The sequence below is a fragment of the Brienomyrus brachyistius genome, chromosome 14, assembly GCF_023856365.1.
Source record: "Brienomyrus brachyistius isolate T26 chromosome 14, BBRACH_0.4, whole genome shotgun sequence".
NCBI classification, from domain to species: Eukaryota; Metazoa; Chordata; class Actinopteri; order Osteoglossiformes; family Mormyridae; genus Brienomyrus; species Brienomyrus brachyistius.
Window position 1 is genome coordinate 1,633,444 of NC_064546.1, and position 14,213 is coordinate 1,647,656.

At 52.9% G+C, this 14,213-nt stretch overlaps 1 protein-coding gene across 1 annotated transcript in view; it reads right to left on the reverse strand.

Annotated features, from left to right (window-relative positions):
- The window catches only part of ttll5 (tubulin tyrosine ligase-like family, member 5), a 51,120-nt gene that overhangs the window by 9,247 nt on the left and 27,660 nt on the right, over positions 1 to 14,213 (reverse strand). Inside the window, 3 exon segments of the mRNA XM_048974084.1 lie at positions 3,396 to 3,588; positions 10,304 to 10,440; positions 13,854 to 14,035. Of these exon segments, the coding sequence (XP_048830041.1) occupies positions 3,396 to 3,588; positions 10,304 to 10,440; positions 13,854 to 14,035 (512 nt within the window).

A 14,213-nucleotide genomic window follows, 5' to 3' on the forward strand; every position in this document is an offset into this window, starting at 1 on the left:
GCTCTGTGGCTAATCCTAATAGTGGTGCTGTTTCGCATCATACTGTGGACCGGTGACGCCAATGAGCAGTAATGAGCGACTGCTGTGATGCTATGATTTTCTCAAAGAATAAAAGTCACGTGTGCATGTGTATGGGTCCGTGCCAGATTACCGAACGCAGGGTGTCAATATATACATCAAATTTCGACAGGGCCAGCATGCCAAAAGGAACATTCCTCTCAAATAACGCTGCAGGTAAAGAACGGGAAGTAGGCAAGCTGGATAACCTTAGGAAGGCTAAAGCGTAAAAAGGAGAGAGGAATTTGTAGGGTTGATGATGCTCGAAAAGGACCACTGGCAGGAGCAAGAGAAACATTTCGAAAGGTTTCAAAACCGCTAAAAACGCAGCTGTTACACCACTGGCTCGTCACGGCGAGTGTCGCCACGGAGACCTTGCCAGGCCCGCTGTGGCGTAACCGCCTGTGAACGTTGCAGGGCAGTAAGGAAGACTGCCAAGTGGCCGGCTGCCCGTGAGGGCGCAACGTGTTCCCAATTTGAATTTAAGGGGGGAAAAAGCTCTTATCCTCAGGCTACCGCTATAAACGTGATGAGTCGACAAGTTCAGGGTGACCTGCACCCGTGTCCACGCCCCACACTCCCTGCTGCAGGGTCGGGCGATGCCGAAAATCAGGCGCTAACTGTGAGTCCTGGGAAACATGACCGCATTTCGCTGTGACGTTTAAAAGCCAACCCTTTTCCAAGAGTTCCGTGCCACATTCCAATTCCCCGGCTGCCTTCGCGCCTGGTCTCCGGGCCACTCAGCGTATCTAACGGCCTAATCGCTGTTTGGCTTCTAAGGGGCGCATTTCAAAGGCGCTGGCTGCCGCCGCATGACAGGGAATATTTTGAAACGATTTACGTGTTGATAAATGAAAAGCTGAGTTTCCACGTTGGAGGGTCTGCAGCGGCGCGGCGGTTGAGCCAGGCCAAGAAGGGCACCTTTCTTTGGTTGCCAGGTGGCGCCAAGCCAGGCACGCGGAGGAGCCGCGCAGTCTGCAGCCCGTAACTGAAATACGGAGCGCAGGGGTAAGCACGGGCAGCTGGCCCTGGAACCTCCCTCGCGGCCCGCTCACGCTCACACACACACACAGCATTTACAGTGAGTTTACTGTGAGGGGCAGGGCGGCCGAATGGACTGACCCAGGAACAGTGGGAGTGCGACACTTGTGCTGCCTTGAGGTTGGGCTAAGAATCTGGATAACCAACACCTAGACATGCTCCAGAGGAGAAAGACAGACAGGTAAATGAGAGTCAGAAGGGACAGTGGAAGACAGGAAGAGGGGAACAGGAGACAAGTAAAGGAAAATCAGAGGGGCAAAGGAGAGAGGAAGACAGGAGAGCGGGAGACATAAGAGTGTCAGATGGGAGAGGAAAGAGGAATAAAGGGAGAGGGGAGGGGGAGACAGGTAAAGGAGAGTTAGAGGAGGAGAGGAGAGAGACAGAGAGGGAGAAGAAGGTAGGAACTACAGGGTGGAGGGTATCCTGGACCACAGTCAGGGAGTGTTGGGCAGCTGGTGAGTCACGCCATGACCCTCGCTGCCCCCTCCCTGCCCCCGAGTGGATCGATACTGGGCAATTTCCTGAATTTATTATTATTTATTTTAACCAGCAACCCTCATCAGGGAAACTGTACAAGGGGGGGACTGGAGGTCACAGGGATCACTTTCACACCTCAGCGCCAAGGAAGAAGCATCATCTCCTTGTTGATGATGAGGCCCGACCGGACTGGAACGCTGACGTCACCGTGACGGGATCAGCAGGGAAGGAGGCAATTCAGACAGGGGGTGCGGGGGGGGGCTACCATTACTGGTCTTAAAAGATGGTCATGTCGCTCTCCAATTACAATAGACAGAGAGACATTTCTCCAAATAAATCCTAATAAAACAAAGTCTTTTAAAAATACTTTGCGCTTTGGAAGATGTCCATGGTCACGAGCACAAAACGCAGCGTGACTTTCTCCGCCGGACCCCCTGGGTGAGCTGGCTGCAGGCTCCAGGCCGCTACTTACTGTTACGTCGCTCCAGCAGTTATAAAAAGACAGAAAGCTGAAAGGGCAAAGGAGAACTAAGACAGAGGAGAGAGAAAAGAAGGCGGCGGCGATGCTCAGGAGAGGCACGCTGGGCCGCAGGCAGGAATCCCCAGATTTCCTTCGCTAATGCTAACGGGGGGGGGGCTCTGTTAAAAGTGCGAGGTGCCATGTGTGCTTTTACCGGGGATTTGGATAGTATACAGAGAAAAGAGAGGGACACACTGATACTGCGCAGGCTGTAAAGACGGGGCCTTCCCCTTTTTCCGGGGCCCAATCAGCTTTGCCTGCCTCGCGAGCGGGTCAGGATCACCAAGTGTTTACGTGTCGGCTTTACGCTTCGCACTTTCCCTTTGATCCCCCATCAAAGGAACGGGAGACGGGCAATACAGCGTTTCTCACACAGACCCAGGGTCTGGCATGTTTACAGCCCCCTCCGGCCTCCTCCGGCTCAGCGAGAGAGGCAGCGTGAGCCAGTGAGCCCCCAGTGCGGACCTCCACGCCTCCTCCCCAGAGATACCCCCTTGGCCTGAGTGGCGGCAAGCCCACTTGGGGCTCCCCCCCGCAGAGTAAGTGGGCTCGGGGTGCTCTTCTTATTTGTTCCCATTATTAGCTGCGCAGCTGCCCCCCCCAGATCCAGCTCTGGTCCGGATCCAGTTAGTTGGACTCCTTGTAGTGCAGCTCTGAGGTGAGGTTTCAGTGAGGTCATCCCAGCACCAACAGCCCCAGCACCACTGTCCTCTGCTTCACTATAACATATTAATATTATTATTATTATTACTCAATATACATTCTTCCAAAAAGCAGGTTACCGTTTTACCATTTACATGGCTAGATTTGTATCCGGACCAGCTCATGTTAAATACCTCCTGCAGGTACAACGTGACAAAGGTACAACAGAAGGGCTCCTAGAGCCCGAGGCAGAAACACACACTGTGGAACCCAGGTGCGCTGACACACCAACTTCCGTGCACCCATTAGCAAAGCGAAGGCCCCGAAAGAGGGGAAAACAGACCATCAGGAAGGCTTAGCATCAAGGCATCTGCACGGGGAGCCTCATGTGGCATCGCGGGCGGATTCTGGCATGAAATGCAGAGCCTCATTAGCGCAGGGGTCCGGGGGGGCCCCAGGACAATAAAGGAAATGGACGGAGATCAGAAGATTGAAATTCACTCTTGGAACTGATGTTGGTGAGCGTGCACCATTCGGCTGCTGGGCCCCTCTGACAAGCGCGTGAGGTCGTTTTCCGAGGGCCTTCGACACACATCTGCTGACAGGGATCAGGCCGGGGCCATCTTTAGGGGCTGCCATTATCCCTGGCGTGACTCACCTGATGCCGGGCGCGGCTCTGCTCCAGCAGCTGCTGGGATTGCGCCTCCTGCTGGCGGAGCCGCTGGATGGCGAACTGCAGCTGGTAGCAGCTCCAGGCACGTTGGTGCCGCCGTCTTGGGGGCAGCGCCATGGTCTCGGGCTCCAGGCTCCGGGACTCCCCGGGTGGCGGACTGGCGTCCTCATGCCAAGTCCTGTGGAGAGGGAGCCAAAGTGCGGCGGAAAAACGCCGGATGCGTGTTACTTACACACAGACAGGGAGAAGCAGATGGAAACTTCACATCTTAAAATTCTCTCGGGGGAGAGGGAGGGATCTCTGACAAAGTGATACCTCCACGCTGCACCTCCCTCATTCTTCCTCTTAAAATCGGTCCCTTTCTGCTTTTCAGGACCGTGGATAGAAAGCAGCCACTATATTTACATAAAGGCCTGAAGGCAGATGGAATGGGTGCAGAGGAGAGCGAGCAGAACAGAAACAGGTGAGGCAATAAATGGGGAGAATGTAAAGATCAGGGGGAGGGGGGCGTCATGGAGAGGTGCCCTCTACCTGTGCAACACCCAGTTTAGGCTGCTGCCGAGGCGGGACCCCCCCCCCAAAGACACACACTGGCTGGCTCTGCCCCTCAGTGTTCTGTAAAGGTCTCAGCTCTAAACATCTAGTGGGATTAGAAGAAGCATCAAACCAGCCGCTCGTCTTCCATCGTGTTTGTTTACAAACCTTACTGAGGCAAAAAGAAAAGAACCTCAGACTGTTTCCCAGGTATAAACTTTACTGTTCGCAACCAAACAAACATCGGCGCCTCCTGAACCCCCAGAGTCTCCGGAGGACGTAGCCGTGCGAGGAACCCTGGCTGAACCTGCGAATTTCAACTATTTCAGACAGGTTAGAGCCCCACCGGGAGGCCAAAGGCAATCACAGCCGAACAGGGCAGGGAGAAAGTGCTTAAAAATGCTGATACTGCTATGAATTATAATTCCTACCCTGCTGACACCACAACACAGAGAGGGACTGGGCTTAAACCATGAGCAGACTGTTGTCGTTAGTCTGTTCATTTACAGAGATAACTCAAAGCGACATGGGAGCCTAACTGATCTGCCGACCCATTACTCTCCTCGCTTCAGCCTTTCTAAGTCCAAGGTGCAAGATGGGTGGATGGACAATACCCAGGATCTGCTGGCTGGGGATGCACAGCCACAGGAAAGAGCGCCAAGCCCCAGAATCCCCCCACCCCACTCCGGTTCATGGAGAAAGGAATACTTCCCAATAGTAGCCGGATTCTCTCTCACTTTGACTTATTGGGCTGGTTCTGCTGCCCTGGAAATGAGCATCTCTTTAAAAAGAGCATGTGGTCAGAGAAGAGAAGAAGTGGAGACTCGCTGGAAATGCCACCTGCGAGCTGCTGGCCCTCAGGAAAACACCGCCAGGGCGGGAATGGAGCTGTTAACTAAGCTCTGGCTTAAAGGAGGGGAACTCGAGGTTAAAAGAGGGGGAGAAGATGAACTCAGAGAGCTCCTGGGGATGCAGTAAGACGCAGGGACCATGAGCAGGAGTACCCGAAGGCCACTATGCTCGCGGAACTGACACACCCATTAGCAGTCGACATGCCCCCCTCCCCCTCCTGTCCCAGCCAATGATACACAGAGCCCTCTTAGGGAACTTCATCATACGTCAAGAAAAAGGTATGGGGAGGGAGGGGGATGAGCATGGCCTGGCCACCTTTAGCTCACAGGCGCAAGGCTGACATGAGGCTAACACGAGGCTAATGCAAGGCTAACATGAGGCTAACGTGAGGCTAACGCGAGGCTATTGTGAGGCTAACACGAATGTCACCAGTGCCGATAGGGCTTAAAATCAACACAGATCACACATTGGCGCGAGGCTAAATGGGGTGATCAGCAATGACCACTGAGCTTGAAAACAACACAGGCCGCATGCTGGCGTGAGGCTAGCGCACCAGTAGCTAGATGGGGTACCCGACGGTCAGAAGTGCCAATAAGGCTTAATATCAACACAGGCCACAAACTGGAGCAAGGTTATCATGACGCTAACATGAGGCTAATGTGAAGCTAACACATCGGCAGCTGGATGGGGCGGCCTGTGGTCAGCAGTGCAGATAGGGTTTAAAATCAACACAGGCCACACACTCGCGCAAGGTTAACATAAGGCTAACATAAGCCTCATGCTAGCGCGAGGCTAACGCATAATTTAATCTAACTCGGCATTCCTGTCACCCACCTCCCTTCCCGGGGCCACAGCGTGGCCGTGACCCCTTACGCACTGCCAAACACTCAGAGCCCTCCCCTGCCTCCACACCGTGGAAAAGGCCCACGGAGGAAGGGGTTAACTCCGGAACTTTCCGCGCAGCCCTGTGCGGTCGTTACTGCACCCCTGTTATCTGGGAGTGGAACTTCTCACTCTCCGTTCACAGGAAACGCCGAGCTGTTCAGCGTTACATCTGCTATCAATTAAGGTGAATAAAAGAAAAAACATTTTATTAAAAGGAGAAGATCAAACAAGGGAGAAAAAAGCGCAGCCTCACATCCCCTCACATCCCCTGCCCACGTGAGCTTTTCAGGGTCTTTTTCTCCTCCAAGGTTTCTGATGGTCTTTGTTCCATCTGCAAATTGATTGATGCTGCTTGTATGAAGCCTTTTATGACCTCAGGCACCGATTTGCCAGTACAGTAATGCCAAAAAAATGGCAGCGCTGGGGACACGGTAAGGAATGACCAGGCACACAGCTTGAGCACATTTCCAGGGACTGACACTGCCTGATATCGTACTGAAATTGACTCTGATGAGTTAAATTATTACCTGCCAAATACCATCCAATCATTTGCATACATGCAGCTTTTTTAATGCAGATTTAAAGCCTCGAACGTGGAAATGCCTGCCAAGTCTGGGCGGGTCTCAACCTGACAGCCTCCTGCTCGCCGATTGGCTGAATTCAGCACAGACGTCCATTCGCTATTTCCGGTTCCAATTCCCGACTTTTCATCCCGATTTACTGGAAACCGGAACCTTACAGGAGGCAGAGCTACAGCTAAAAAAAAAACGAAGAATGGATATGATACGTGTGTTTCTGCGTAAAGGAGGCTGGCAGTTACTTAAATATTCGGATAAAGGAAAGAGAGGGGCCAGGTTTAGATGGCTGGGGACGAGAAAAAGTCTCACAGACCAGTATTACATTTATTACTCAGGCTCGAGTTACCTACCATTGTCTGTTCCAGACCCAGCCATCCGACAATTATGACGTTCCATTACAATAAGTCCAAACCACTCACATTAGAACGAAACTGAAGCGGAACCAAAGCGCTTACGGGAAACTTGGCCCCCACCTGAGCCAAGGACGAAAAAAGACCCAAACCCAGAAACCCAGAAGCGGGCGGGATGGCCGAAGCAATCCCATAAGGGTCAGAATATTCCCGTCTCTGTGCGGAGTATTAAGGCTTGGAGACAGAAGGCTGACTGAGATTCGCACTGAGAATCGGTAAGCCACGTGTTTCAGGCCGGACCCCCACGCCAGAGGGCCAGGGAGAGGGTTAATATCCCAAATGATCCGCCCAGGTATACATCCCCGCCTGCTCGAAACAGATGATGGGGGTGAGGCGGAGGATCAGTGGGAAGCGTCCCTCAGAGCACGGAGCCAACATACCTGATGCACCCCCCCTCCTGCACAGGTCTTCAAAGGGCCCGGCTCACTTTGAAGGCCACCGTGCTACACCCCCGCTGCTTCCTGCGCCTGGCCAGGGCGCCTAACCCCTTCAGCATGTTTGGCATGGGCACGGCAGCTGGTGGATCGGGGTGGGGCGGGCCTTAGAGGCAGCCTGTCCCTCTGACCGTTTCATTAGGGGCCTCGGGGAGGGCAGGGGCAATAACACCAGGTTCACAGACACGGATGGTCCCTCGGTCTCCGTGGGAACGGGAAGCAGGCCGTCCATTGGCCAGCTCCACAGAGTCAGGAGGGTGAGGGGAACCAGCAGGAAAAGCCATTTGCTTTCTGTGATGTCCCCCTCGGATGCCTGCTTGCACGGATGATGTGGGGGGGGTTAGACTGGCTTCGCAGTGGAACGGCTGATGGCAGGATTAGCCATTTACCCAGCCGCCTGCTTTCTGTGGGATCTCCACAGCACCGTGGCTACCTCCATTCCAGTTCCTTGTCTGTAATATACATTTATCTGAAAAATTATATACAAAATTTAATAACCCCTCCCACCGTTTCTTTCTGTGGAAATAAAAACATTTTAAAAAGAGAAAAAGCCAGACATTCCATGAATTCCCTGACAGTTCCATACATAAAGAAGGGCTGGACTGGAAAAACAGAGGGGAGAGAGCCAAGGTGTCTGAGACACCGTCACACACGTATCACTGCAAAAATAGCGGCTGAGCAGGCGGGGGGGGGGGGGGGGGGGGGGGGCATTTAACCCTCGGCAGGCCCTGGGGCACCGCACACAGCCCCCAACCAACAGAGGCACAGGCACCAGTGCTTAGGTGACGCAGTGACAGCTAGGGAGGGTGGTGGGGGAGGGGGGGTGGGCTCAGCACCAAATTTTACATACAAAACAGTCCACAGGGGGCGGGGGGTTCTAAACGCGATCCGGTGTCCTTGGAACACGACACAACTAGTGGGCATGATCCCCGAGCTCTGAGTAAGAGTGCTGTCGACCCCCCTGGCGCCACAGTCAGTCCCTGCACCCCCCCCCCACGGAGCTATCGGCTCATTCCACCCCCTTACAGGAACCGCAGTTAAAGTGTGACACTAAAAAAAAAAAAAAATATTAAAAACTATTCTTTTCAAGGGGTTCTATAAAAAGAACCTTGCAAAACACAGCGGCCCCACAACTTTAAAAAAGGCCACTTTTCAATACATTAACTTTCAGTTTTAGCTTTAAAGATTCTTCAGAGGCCGTAAAACTCACTCTTAAGTTTTATTGACTGTGACCAAATACCCCAAACTGAGCGCCAATGAAATAGTCCAATGTGGGTTACGCAGAAAACCCCCCCAAGGTTAATTTGGACACACCGGGTCTTACTCACAGAGAGCCGCCCGTGTCTTAAATGAGGCTTTGTCGAGAGGCACTTCGGAGCTCAGTAAAATGGAAAGACCTTCGTTTCAGGGATACAAAATTCCCTGCCTAAGAGGTGAGAAATTATGGACCTCGGGAAGGGGCGCAGAGAGCCGAGGTTTTAGCAAATGGCCTGTCACACAGTCGGCGGACGCACGTGAAGACGTTCTACTGGCTCGCCGTCGGACCAGGACGGCCAGTTTCGGGCGTCACGCCTAAATAAATATCAGACACATGCTGCTGCTGCTGCTCACTGCGCTCTTCTGACGTGGAGGTGGTGGGACGCGGAGGATCCATTTATATTTCAGACAGGAGCATCGACTCTCCCGGGGTTAGAATCACAAAGGCGGTGGCTGAACATCACAACCAGCCGGAATATTAGAAGAGACAGTTTGCAGGAACACAGACTAAGACGAAGAAGAACACAAAGACGAAGAAGGCGGAGGCAACGAAGACAGAGACAGACAAGAAAAAGATGGAGAAGACAAAGATGGAGAAGACGAAAAAGGAGGTGAAGGAGATGAAGAACACAAAGATGGAGAAGGAGGAGGCAAAGAATAAAAAGGCTTCTCTGTGAACTCCACATATTCACCCTGTCGCCTCCAACGCTGGTATCGGTACCAGGCTCAGACACACTCCAGCCGCCCTCAGTACAGTGACACTGCCATTCCCCTCGCTCGGCCTTCAGGGGGACCAGTAATGGAGATCAGCGTCCAGCATCAGAATCCCCACTGAACCGCTGCTTCAGGAACGTAACCGTGATTAAACACCATCCAGAATATTCTTAACCGCCTCCAATTAAAAGGGAAACAGGCCCTGTTTGTTAGTAAGAGGAGAGATCTGCCCCCACTCCTCCGGACATGGAGCCCCCTCCCACACCAAGTCACTGCCAAACAGCTGGGGCCGCCGCTGGCAGAGTGCTGTGCTTTCCTGCGTCCGAACCACAGCCAGCCTTCACACTGATGTTTATCTTTTGCAGTAATGGCTTCTTCTCGGAGGCGCCGGCTTCCCATCGCTGCCGCCGACCGGCTGCCACGCGAAACACGCCGTCAACGGGCAGAAGCCAAGGCCTCCATCTTGATTTTTTTTTTTCTTCCCTCCGCAGAACGAGACCAAACGATTCCAATCAGAACCACAGCTTACCAGTGCTCAGCACTAAACACAGCAGCTCCAACCCAGAGATAGTGGGCATTAAGCACCCTGGGCGAGGAAGGTACCGCCACCCCCAGAGCCTCTCCCGCCACACGCCCTGTGCGTCTGCAGCACAGCACCCCCTGCTGGGGGAGATGGTGGCTGCAGAGAAACACTGAGCACTGCGCAGTTGAAGATCAAGCTAATATCATTAATATCAAGCTCAGAAGCAGGATGCAAGTTAGCAACACGCTAAGAAAGAAGTGTCCGGGCCCCTCCTCATCACCCCCCAGGACCTGACAGCTCTCACTTCGAAATGTTGCACTACTGCAGAATAGATTTCGATACACAAAAACAAAAGAAAAACAAACCATTAGCCCTATTTCTCCATCATGAATGGGGGACAAGTCTGTCCATCCTGAGCACAGTCATGGCTGCTTTTATCGAAAACAGTCATTTTACATCCTGCATTATCAGCTGCAGTGACGGTATTTAAACACCGAGGTGTTATCATGGTGTAAAAATAAACAATACCCGACACACCATATGTTATTCTCTGCATAAATAGATATGCCGTCACATACTCGCTCGTTCCCACACATCACATCACTGTGATGATCATGTTCCTGTGGACAGAGTGAAATTCCCGACATCCCCGAAAGGCTCCAAGAGATTCGAACAGCACGCCACTAACCCACGGCCTCCGACTCACCTCGTCGTTCCTGTGGGCCCGGTCTTCAAATGGAGGGCCCGGGGGGGCCGGTGGCTCGCGGCCGTGTCCCGGAGGTCCGTGTTCAGCATGATCGCACCCTTCCGACAAGCTCCACTGGCCAGGTTGAGGTTTGTCAGCTGTGCAGAGGAGGAAAATCCACACAAGCCATCAATGCACTGTCAAAGGTGACAAGAGGCTGCTTCATGGTCGTTTGTGCTCCACTGAATCCACAAATGTCAATTTGGAAACATCCATACGTGTTGACAAGTAACCTGTGAACCTCTGAACGGATCAAGCAAAGGTGCTGAGGCGTCCCACCCCCCCCCCACGCAGGTGCCAAACACTTACTGGGGCAGAGATGGCGAGCAGAACAAAGCTCATCTCAGACTGATACATGCACCCCTGAGCCCAAGACTAAATGTAAAGGTATCTGACAAGAGAAATCTGACAACAGAAGGTGCTGGAAATGTAAGGGCCGCGCACACAGACACACACACACACACACACACACACACACACACACACACACCTTTGTGGGGACTGTTCATCCATTTCTATGGGGAAAACTCTAATCCCAACAATGACGACATTAACCCCGAACCAGCCCTAACTTTAACCATGAGTAAATAAATAAATCCTAGACTTTTGGCATTTTTCGTTTTTTGATTGCATTCACAGTTCTTCGTGGGGACCTGAAATGGTCCCCACAACGTTAAAATTATTGGTTTTTTATTACGTCGTGGGGAACATTCGGTCCCCCGCAATGTCATATAAACATAATCCGCACACACAGACTAACACGAAAACACCTCCAGGAATCACGAAAGGGTCATCCCTTGGCCGGGTTAGGGTCAGTGGGAGATCGTGTTAACTCCTCTGCGGCAGCGAGAATGCAAGTTAAATAAACTCACCCTTGATTAAATGAATAGCTGGAGAAGTCAATGAAAAAAAATAAATGATCGCTTACACAATAGCAGAGCATGTAAGCTATGGGAAGCAGGGTGTCTCTCCCATGAGATAACGCCATGCGCTGGGCGTGTGCGGGGGGGGAACAAAGGAGACTGACGGAGGGGATCTCCGTTTCACTACAAAAAAGATTGGGTATCCCCACCCCCCCACCACCGGCCGCTCTGTCCACCACAGCGCCCCCCTGGGGATGGATTCCCAGAAGCTTGTCTCCGCCCTTTAGTGACGAGACCCTTCCTCCGGTAAGTCGTTTTTGCGCAGCAGTCCACAACCAGAATGGGGTAATTAGTGGTGAACCTGTGCCACCCCCACCAGCACCCACCCCCCCCAGCACCCACGCCCTTCTCTGCCCTCTCCCACAGCCTGGGTCACCTCAGAAAGCCTCAGGGTGGGGAGGGGAGGATGCACTGTTCCCCCGGACATCGCGGGGCCTGTGGTTTTGCCGTCCCGCTGCACACACGCTATCTCGGGAACCGCTATTACACTGGAATTCAGTGGGAATGAATAATTCTGCACGTCGCCACGGTGAGGGGAAGGCAATTAAATACCCCCCCCCCCATCCACCCCCCAGGCCAGCTCTAATCAGGAAGCCTAAAAGAAACGGCAGTGATCCGGCCATATAAAAAGGACAGCATACGGTGCGAAAACGAGCAAACATGATAAAAACATGAGGAATATTTGTTTATTTTTTGCCGAGACCAGTAGAAGATGTTATCCCCCTTACAAAGCCATTCAAGTGAAGTATTAAACATTTGTATATAGATAAAACAAACATCTCTGAAACATTTTTCTGGTTTGTTTTGAAGAGACACGCTGATGTTTGTTTTTTTCCGGGGTCTAAGTACCATCTGGGGCAGGTGATGGCAACATAAATCCCAGACAGGTGCTTAAAGGAACGGGGGTAGCGGCTGATGGAGAGGAGGCAGACAAAGAGGGAGTGAGGCGGGGAGGGACGGGGGGAGGGGCTCCGGTCACTGGTCACGCTCATCATGAGGCACGGCGCAGTGGCACGAGGGAAACAGGCACCAGCCAATACAAATAGGACGAGCAGGAGGAGTCACACTGAGATTTCTCTCATGAAAAAATGGGGCGGGGGGGGGGGTGTTCTTGAAGGTTTTCTTGACTTGATGCAAGAAATATTTGTCCTTTGCTGCATGGGACTGCCTCCAGATACCCATTACCAACTGATGAGCAACTTGAAGATGGATGGATGGATGGATGGAAGGAACGAGCATGTGTGAAGTCAAATGACTATGCAAAAACACTTGGATCCCCTTTCTCTTGATATGAGTTATGTTAAGCTTTTAGAGTCCCCCGTAAGAATGGCGCCCACATATGAAGCGCTGCATCCTTCAGCCAATCAGGGAAGGCCGAGCGTGCCGCCGTATGACGGTCACCTGACACACCGGGCTTTCGGTTCAGGAGCGGGGCGGCCTAAGTGTCCCATGTTCACCTGGATCCCACCCTTGGACCCCTGCCCCCCCGAGGGCTACACTCAAAAGAAAGTCCCTGACCTCAAAGCCACACTGTTTCCAGCAGGAAAAGACGGTAAACACCTTTTGTGTGCAACATGGAGGAGGGTGCAAACAAAAGTACAGTCTGTGTGGTCCAGTGGCATGGGGGGGGGGTGGGCTTCCTTACAGCAAACACAGGGTGGGGGGGCCGTGGCTGTGGGGGGCAGAGCACTCACGCCTCTCCTAGTGGTGCCAGGTTCCCACATTCTTCTATTTATAAGCATCAATTACCAGCGAATATCTGAGTGGCTGTGAAACATCAGCGGGAGGCTCTGGCCCCCGGGGCATCTGATAATGAGACCTCACACACAGCTGCAGCTTCCAGACGCGCTGCTTCAGGGCCCCCCCATGGTCAGAAGGGGGGCGGTGTGGGCGTTACCCTGCGAATCACCATCCAGTGTGCATGGCCTTTTGGGACAAACCTCGCTGCTGGACACGCCTGGGACCTATTGTCTGCTCCGATAGAGTCCCTCCCCCCCCCACCCATGTGGTGACACTCTCTGCCCCCCGGGGGTCATGCAACGGAGGCACGGTCGACCCCGGAAGAGCCCCGCGGGAACAAAGCTGAACAGCATGGCTTTTAAAGGCTGCTCTCTCAGCACCTCGCAGAGGTGTCAGCGGAAAGTTACTCAGCGTGTAATTAAACACGGCATCCCACACACAGAGCAGAGCATCCCGATACTCACAGCAGCCACTGCAGCCTCCATGGTGGACTGTCTATATCTTTCTTTGAAGTATGACCAGACTTGAGGTTGTTTCTCAATGTGTGTACTTGACTTCCTTGTTCTTGTGTTTTACTTCATCTTCCATTACCGAAGACCAGTTCCAATACTCAAGAACAGAAGTACAGAGGACAGCGAAAATCCCCGCATGTCATTATTGCTCCACCCCAAATATCAAGAATACATTGGCTGCATCCTCATTGAACGAGACCAATCCCGACGAAGCACGATCTTTGCATTTTTGGTATTGAGAGACACCCCTGGTGTTAATTAAGAGATGATTGGCTCCTATAGGTCAACGTGAAAGGTCATAGCCAAGAAGTCAAAGGTCTGGCAGGGACTACTCACGTGCTGGGTGAGCAGACTGATGTGGTTGGAGGCAGCATACTGCCGGCTGGCCTGCTTCTCCACCAGCTTCCGCAGGGCCACCATGATGGCCTGCTGATTGTGCTTGGTGGTGCTTGCAGATGACTCCTTGGCGCCCCCTTCAGAATCAGGCCTGCCACTACATGGGCTGGCTTTCCGGGATGCTGCAGGGAGACGGTAAATGGAGGGCCGAGATTCTTAGTGACTCACAGTCTCTGCGGAGCACCAGAGCCCCACGGTTTGACACAAACTCAACCATCAGGCCAAGCTGGAGGAAGAGATAGGCCGGCTGCCCGGCACTGCGTTTACCCTGAAACAAGAGGGCGCCACTGCAAACTGAAG